The sequence below is a fragment of the Ochotona princeps genome, chromosome 33 (genome assembly GCF_030435755.1).
Source record: "Ochotona princeps isolate mOchPri1 chromosome 33, mOchPri1.hap1, whole genome shotgun sequence".
Taxonomy (NCBI): domain Eukaryota; kingdom Metazoa; phylum Chordata; class Mammalia; order Lagomorpha; family Ochotonidae; genus Ochotona; species Ochotona princeps.
In genome coordinates, this window is record NC_080864.1 from 3316812 (window position 1) to 3324035 (window position 7224).

General features: G+C 68.9%; 3 protein-coding genes across 4 annotated transcripts in view; all 3 read left to right on the top strand.

The window, feature by feature from the left end:
• SAFB2 (scaffold attachment factor B2) overlaps positions 1-7224 on the top strand; it is a 95960-nt gene that overhangs the window by 4398 nt on the left and 84338 nt on the right. The window lies entirely within an intron of this gene.
• On the top strand, positions 1299-5048 carry DUS3L (dihydrouridine synthase 3 like). 2 transcript variants are annotated; one of them, XR_009244464.1, is made up of 13 exons: positions 1299-1465; positions 1884-2196; positions 2349-2822; positions 2934-2975; positions 3105-3257; positions 3343-3459; positions 3575-3640; positions 3810-3920; positions 4015-4111; positions 4195-4270; positions 4354-4542; positions 4709-4800; positions 4889-5048. XR_009244464.1 is itself a non-coding variant. In XM_058657805.1 (13 exons), the coding sequence occupies exons 1-13, from the start codon at positions 1359-1361 to the stop codon at positions 4959-4961; spliced, it is 1947 nt and encodes a 648-aa protein (XP_058513788.1). In that variant the 5' UTR covers positions 1300-1358; the 3' UTR covers positions 4962-5048. The 2 variants fall into 2 exon arrangements, 1 of the variants encoding a protein (XP_058513788.1); XM_058657805.1 differs by having other exon boundaries at positions 1300-1465; positions 4672-4800.
• PRR22 (proline rich 22) lies at positions 5302-6994 on the top strand. The gene is made up of 3 exons (XM_036498269.2): positions 5302-5519; positions 5610-5672; positions 5897-6994. The coding sequence occupies exons 1-3, from the start codon at positions 5387-5389 to the stop codon at positions 6973-6975; spliced, it is 1275 nt and encodes a 424-aa protein (XP_036354162.2). The 5' UTR covers positions 5302-5386; the 3' UTR covers positions 6976-6994.

Sequence of the window (7224 nt, forward strand, 5' to 3'; positions counted from 1 at the left end):
CCGGGGAGAGAAATGGGGCAGCGGGGGACAGAACCGGGGTGACGGGCCGAGTCCCCACCTGCTCCAGGGTGGTCCTGCGGCCGGCTCCTCCCTGCTTCCTGCCTCAGGGTGACGGGCCTGGTCCAGGGAACTGGGGAGCCCCAGCACCCCTAGGGGGACCCCAGTACCCGACGGGGCGGCTCCCCAGCACCCCTAGAGGGACTCCAGTAACTGAGGGGGCTCCCCAGCACCCCTGGGGGACCCCAGTACCCGACGGGGCGGCTCCTGAAGGGCTGGTGGGGTCCTGCTCGGATCCCCAGCAAGCGCAGGGCCTGGGAGAGCCGAGGGGGTCTGGAGGGCGAGGAAGAGGAGGTTGCACTGGGGGTGTGGGAGGACCTGGGGACGGGGTGGGGTTGTGCTGTGTGGGGTGCAACGCCGGGTCTCCATCGGGGAGCCTTCCTGGGCTGCCCCGCACGGGGGTCGGGCTCCTCAGAGCGGTCAGGGGTGGGAACCTAGGGGAGCTGGCCAGGTCTCGGGGTCCCCATTCCTAGAAGTGGGTCAGCCCCTCCAGGACCCGACCTTCCCAGAGTGGCCCGCCCACGGCTCCCCAAGTGTGTGGCGGGCCTGGGATTCGAACCCTGGACAGCAGGCCAGGGTCTGTGGAGGGAGGCCGGCACGCCTGCCCCCCAGCTCCCGCGCCCCAGTGCTCACCCCCAGTCTCCCCCAGTCAGCCCCATTTCTGCTGCACCCAACTCAGGGGCGCCTCCCTCCCCACCCTGCCAGCCTGCTGGCGACTTCCCTCTAGCCCAACGGGAGCTCTTTATGGATCGGATTCCCCAGCCCTGAAAGCAGCGGAAAATTCCCCCAACCCTCCCCGTCCCGATCTCGTAAAAATAAATAAATAAAAATTTTAAAAAATGAAAAACCAGGACAAGGTAACAGACACAGCTGCAGACACGGAAAGCGACGTTCAGGCCGTCGCTCGAGCTTTTATAGCGCCAAGCCCCGCCCCCGAGCTGACCACGCCCCCAGGCTGCCCAGCCCCGTAGCGTATCCTGGCATGCGCACTCGCGCCGTCGGCCGCTCATCGCGGACTGGCAGGGGAGAAGGGCATGGAGAGCCCCGCCCCGACACGCACTCACGCACAGCCCCGCCCCAGGGGAGGTCCCGGCCCATGACGGAGACACAACAGCCTCGGCCCCGCCCCCGTGACGCGCGCATGCACAGCCCCGCCCCTCGGGCCCCGCGGCCTGGGCATGCGCACTCGCCCCGGCGGCGGCCGATCGCGGGCTGGCGGGGGGAAGGGCAGGGAGCCCCGCACGCGCGCGCGACCCGGAAGGCCTTTCCGGCGCGCAGGGCGGCGGGCGTGAGGCGCGCGGATGGCGGAGGGCAGTGCAGAGGCCCCGGCCGAGGGCGAGGGCGGGGGCGGCGGCGGCGATGCGGCGGCCGGCGCCTCAGACCGGGCCGTGGTGTCCATCAAGTCCCAGTGAGTCGAGCCCTGGCTGGCTCTGGTGTGGACCGCGAGGACGGGGGAGGAGGGAGGAAAAAAGAAAAAACAAATCTCCCGGTACCCGTAGCGCGGCCGGAGCGGTGCATGCCGGGAGCTCGGGGCAGGGACGCTGCCGGCCGGGCCTCCCCCGGGTGTCGGGCGCTGAGTTCCCGGCCGCGGACGCGCGTGGGGAGCGGTCACGGCCACGAGGGCCGCCGCCGCGTGCTGCCCGGGGTGGACGGGCAGCCGGGGGGCCGCGGGGCCTGCCGGGAGCGCCGCCCGCACCCCCGCGCGGGGCTCGCTGCAAGGCATGCTGGGACTTGTAGTTGGGCACGGTGTGGGGGTGCAGGAAGGATGCTACTGGGGGGGTCCTTACCCCGTGCGAACCCCGTTTCCCCCCCGCCGTCCCCGGCAGGTTCCTCACCACCAAGGAGAGTTTTCATGAGTTCCTGGAAGCCAACAGGCCGGAGAAAGCCCGTCCGAAGGAGGAGGAAGAGGAGAAGGAGGAGGCTGGAGACGTGGATGGCGGAGACCCCGAGGGCGAGGGCGAGCCCGATGCCAAGCGCATCCGCCTGCAAGATGGGCAGCCTCCCGTGGGGGCGGCCACTGGGGCCCGGCAGCAGCAGCAGCAGCAGCAGCAGAAGAAAGCCCGCGGCCAGAACAAGAGCCGGCCGCACACGAAGCCCACCAAATACGACCAGTACCGTCTGTGTCCCACCGTCATCCAGGTGGGTGTGTGCCCGGCAGGGCGGGGAGACGGGGCGGGCACCTGCCTCTTGCAGCTCCGGGTGCCCCGCGTGCTGCCTTCCCACTTCAGGGAACGGGGGGGGGGGGGGGTGCTGTGCAGCCCCTTGGCCAAGCCCCCTCTCTCCCCACCCAGGAGTCGGCGTCTTCCTGTCTCTTCGGCGATCGCTGTCGCTTCCTGCACGACCTGGGCCCCTACCTGGAGACCAAGCCAGCCGACCTAGGCCCCCGCTGCGTGCTCTTCGACACCTTCGGCCGCTGCCCCTACGGCGTCACCTGTCGTTTCGGCGGCGCCCACCTGGGCCCGGACGGCCAGAACCTGGTGCGGGAGGAGGTGGCGGCGCGCTGGGCGCAGGCCACCCCGATCCGCAACGGCCTGGACAAGGCCCTGCAGCAGCAGCTGCGGAAACGCCTGGTCCGCTTCGAAGCGGCCGAGCAGGCCCTGCAGCAGCTGAGCCCTGGCGGGGGTGGTGGTGGTGGTGGTGGTGGCGGTGGTGGCGGCGGGGGCACCGGGCAGGAGTCCCCCGCGGCCGGCAGCAGCCCCGTGCGTACCTGTGGGCCGCTCACCGACGAGGACGTGGTCAAGCTACGGCGCTGTGAGAAGAAGCGGGTACGCCGGTGTGGGGCCCTCCCGTCGCGCACAGCCGGACAGGAGTCCTGGGCGTGGGGTCAGGGAGGGAGAGCTGGTGCTCACCACCATGCTTCCATACCCCTGTTCCAGCTTGACATCAACGGCAAACTGTACCTGGCACCCCTTACCACGGTGAGAGCCGGCAGGGGTGGAGTGGGGGCAGCCGGGTCACCAGGTGCCCCTGCCGCTGTCAATACCACTGGCCACGCTCTCGCGTGTTCATGTGTGTGTGTGTGTGTGTTGGGGGGTCCTCCCGTGCAGTGTGGGAACCTGCCCTTCCGCCGGATCTGCAAACGCTTCGGGGCGGACGTGACGTGCGGGGAGATGGCGGTGTGCACCAACCTGCTGCAGGGCCGGACCTCTGAGTGGGCCCTCCTCAAGCGGCACCGGAGTGAGGACCTGTTCGGGGTGCAGGTCAGAAGGGGACGGGAGCCACGGGGTCGGGCTCCAGGCTGCCCGAGACCAGCCAGGTGAGCCTGTCCCTGCCCCACCCCTGCAGCTGGAGGGCGCCTTCCCCGACTCCATGACCAAGTGCGCCGAGCTGCTGAACCGCACGGTCGAGGTGGACTTTGTGGATGTGAACGTGGGCTGCCCCATCGACCTCGTGTACAAGAAGGTAGCTGCTGCGGGTTGGGGGGATCGGAGGGTAGGGGGAGGCCGGCTGGGGGTGGCGCATGGGGGATCCGCCCCATTTATCCGGGGTTCTCGCTCACCCATCTCTGGCTTTCCAGGGCGGGGGCTGCGCCCTCTTGAACCGCCCAGCCAAGTTCCAGCAGATTGTCCGGGGCATGGACCAGGTACCTGGGCGCTCACCCAACCCCAGCCATGCCCATTGTACAGGCCACGCCCACCCTGCCTAGCCACACCTGCCCGTCAAACCTAGCCACACCCCCTGCCCGCCCCACCCAGCTGTGCCACGCCCACTGTCTGGCTCCGCCCACCAGCCCCACTCTCTTGGTCCTGCAGGTGCTGGACGTGCCGCTCACAGTGAAGATCCGCACGGGCATCCAGGAGCGCGTGAACCTGGCGCACCGCCTGCTGCCCGACCTGAGGGAGTGGGGCGCAGCCCTGGTGACGGTGGGTCTTGGGGTGCCGGCTTCCCCCCCATCCTCCCACCCCCTGCTCGCCGCAGGCTCACTCTGCCTCCCTCTGCCCTTCCCACCCCTCGTAGCTGCACGGCCGTTCCCGGGAACAGCGCTTCACCAAGCTGGCTGACTGGGGCTACATCAAGCAGTGCGCAGCTGCCGCCAGCCCCATGCCGCTGTTTGGTGGGTGCCAGGGGAGCCTGGGCCCTCCCAGCCTCTCGCCCGCCCTCCCCGCCACAGCCAACACCCCCCGTGTCTGCCCGCAGGCAATGGGGACATCTTGTCCTATGAGGACGCCAACCGCGCCATGGAGACGGGCGTGGCAGGGGTCATGATCGGCCGGTGAGTGCCCGTGGCTGCCGCGGGCCGGGTGGAGGGGTGCGCTGGGTGCTGGCGTCCCACTGAGCCCTCCTGCCCGTGCGCAGCGGTGCCCTGCTCAAACCCTGGCTCTTCACGGAGATCAAGGAACAGCGACACTGGGACATCTCCTCAGCCGAGCGCCTCGACATCCTGCGCGACTTCACCAGCTACGGCCTGGAGCACTGGGGCTCCGACACGCGCGGCGTGGAAAAGACACGGCGCTTCCTGCTCGAGTGGCTGTCCTTCCTGTGCAGGTGTGTGTGAGTGTGAATGGTCCTTCCCGTACAGGTGTGTGTTGGGGCGGTCCTTCCTGTGCAGGTATGTTGGGGGCGGTCCTTCCTGCGCAGGCTCACTCAGGGCTGGCCCTAACCGCGTCCCCGCAGGTATGTGCCCGTGGGCCTGATGGAGCGCCTGCCCCAGAGGATCAATGAGTGGCCGCCGTACTACCTAGGGCGGGACTACCTGGAAACGCTCATGGCCAGCCAGCAGGCCGCCGACTGGATCCGTATCAGGTCTGCAGGTGCCGGTGGGGCCGGTGGGGTGGCATAGGGGGCTGGCGGTCGTGGCCTTGGGCTGACTCTGCCCTCTCCTGCCCCACAGTGAGATGCTCCTGGGCCCAGTGCCCCCCAACTTTGTCTTCCTCCCGAAGCACAAAGCCAACGCCTACAAGTAGCCGGGGGCCGCCTCGCCGCCGCCCCCACCCCCCGGCAGCTCCCCACGCCCGTGAAGGACCAATAAATTTTATTCTTTTAAAGGCAGACTCAGGCCTCTCTGTGTCCCTGCGGCTGCCCCAGTTCCCATCCCCCCTCGCTGCCACCTGGGCCAGGGAAAGGCAGCAGGCACGGTGGCCGCTCCCCTGTGGGCCGGGAGGAAGGGGCCTCACTAGGTGGGCCTGCCTGGAGCCACGCAGGAAAGGACACAGGGGCCAGGATCCTGCGTCTGACTGCCCCCCACCAGCCCCTGCCCAGAACCCTGCCTGTGGACAGGCAGCGCTCTAGAACGCGCTGCCCTGGCAACCAGGCAAACAGAAGCCAGAGGGGAGCAGGCCTTCTCCCCAGGAAGGCCACCTCTGTGTTTTCTGGGCTGTTCTGCCTCCCCATGCAGCACCCCAAATCCTTTTACACCCCTGCCGCCGCCACGCAGGACAGCTTCAGTCCCCGAGGCCTGGAGGCCGGCGAGGGGCCAGCCGGTCAGCCCCCTGGCCCCTGCAGTGAGCCGCTTGCATCCAGGGGTATGCAGGGGGCTCCCGGTGGTGGGGGGGCTGGGGTGCCCAGCAGCTGGGCCTCCCTTCCCCACCAACTCACCTGCACTTCTTCCGCAGGCTCCTCAAACCTGTACCATGCCCCAAACCTGGAGAAAGAGGTGTTCCCGGCTCCCCCGGCAGGTACTGGCCGCCCCCAGCCCCGAGGTGGAGGAGGAGCCTGGGGCCGGGTGTGAACCCAGAGTGGTGCCTGGGTCCCCTCCCCTACGGGAACCCCACCAGGGCCCAAACGAGACCCGAGTCTCCCCACTAGTGAGGCCCAAAGACTGACAGCACCCCCAAGGTGCAGGTGCGGGGGGGAAGGGGTGGCAGGACCCCAGACCTGAGGGCCCCTCCCGTCCCCGCAGGCTTCCAGATGGCACCCTGTGGTTGCTTCTTCGACCCCCGCATCTACCGCATAGAGTGGGCTGCTACTGACTTTGGCCAGACCACCCTGTACAAGCTGGTGGCTGCGGCTCCCCCAGCAGCAGGGGGCAGCTTCCTCCTGGAACCCCAACACTACCTGAAGACCCCTGCCCCCCAGCCACCACCGCTGCCGTACCCCCATTACCCGGCCGCACCTGGGGGACCGCAATATTTCCTCCCCTATTACGCACCCCCAGAAGGGCCTGGCTCCGAAACCCTGGGCTTCGTGGGGGATGCGGGGACCCCTGGCTTCCTGGAACTGCCTCCGCCCCTGCTCAAGGAAGGCCTGGCTGCCCCGCCGCCACCACCACCACCATCATCATCGCCTCCAGACAGCAAGCTACCCCCCCTGGTCATCACGCTGCCCACCGAGCCCTCGCTGCCCACCAGCGCCTATGCCCACCTGCAGGGCCGCCTCAGCCAGTTCCAGGGCCCCGAGGTCACCGAGTGCACCGAGCCAGGTTTGCTCTATGTGTCCAGCTCAGGTGAGCCAAAGACAGCTGAGGCTGCTGTCGCGGCCGGGTCGGGGGAGGCGCAGGCCCCAGAGGCGGCTCGGGCCGTTGTGCTGCCGGACAAGGTACTGCTGGAAGACGCCATGAAGCTGTTCGACTGCCTGCCTGGCGGCCCTGAGCCTGAGGCGACCCCGTGCCAGGTGCCCGTGCCCAGGCTCGCAGCCCCACGGGATGGAGACGGTGATGGCGGCGACACGGGAGGCGACATCTGCTCGCTGCACCTGCCGGCCGAGCTGCTCTCCTTCGACTACAGCGTGCCCGAGATCCTGGAAACCGTGTCCAACGTGGACTGCCTGTTCAACTTCAAGGCCCTGGATGAGGAGCCGCCGCCACCGTTGCCCGGCACGGGGTCCCTCACTGCAGACGCCGCCACCGCTCCCCCCAGCCTGCACCCCGAGCCCCCCAGCAGGAAGAAAGGTGGGGGAACCTCCGCCTCCAAGAAGGGCAAGTCGGGGAGCAGGAGCAAGGCGGCGGGGCCCAGAGTCGACCCTGGAAATGCCCCCCATTAAAGTCCATTTGGCCTTTTCAGCAATGTCTCCACCTGTGGCCAGCCCAGTGGAGGGCGCCTACGAGTGGAACCTTGAGGGGTGTGTAGGGGAAGGCGGGGGTCCCACGCACTAGTGTGGGCTGGGGGGCAGACGGAGCCACATCCAGGGGCTGGGCCCGCAGCTGCACAGGAAGGGCGCCCTTGGGAGCCTAGGTGAGGGGCAGCGGACAGGGCAGGCCCTGAGTGATGGTGATAGGATTGGCCTCTTGCT

Coding starts and splice junctions, on each gene's coding strand:
- DUS3L (XM_058657805.1), top strand. CDS start 1,359: ATGGCGGAGGGCAGTGCAGAGGCCCCGGCCGAGGGCGAGGGCGGGGGC. Junction 3,258..3,342: donor AGGACCTGTTCGGGGTGCAG/GTCAGAAGGGGA, acceptor CCACCCCTGCAG/CTGGAGGGCGCCTTCCCCGA. Junction 4,801..4,888: donor GCCGACTGGATCCGTATCAG/GTCTGCAGGTGC, acceptor CCTGCCCCACAG/TGAGATGCTCCTGGGCCCAG.
- PRR22 (XM_036498269.2), top strand. CDS start 5,387: ATGCAGCACCCCAAATCCTTTTACACCCCTGCCGCCGCCACGCAGGAC. Junction 5,520..5,609: donor TGAGCCGCTTGCATCCAGGG/GTATGCAGGGGG, acceptor CTTCTTCCGCAG/GCTCCTCAAACCTGTACCAT. Junction 5,673..5,896: donor GTTCCCGGCTCCCCCGGCAG/GTACTGGCCGCC, acceptor CCGTCCCCGCAG/GCTTCCAGATGGCACCCTGT.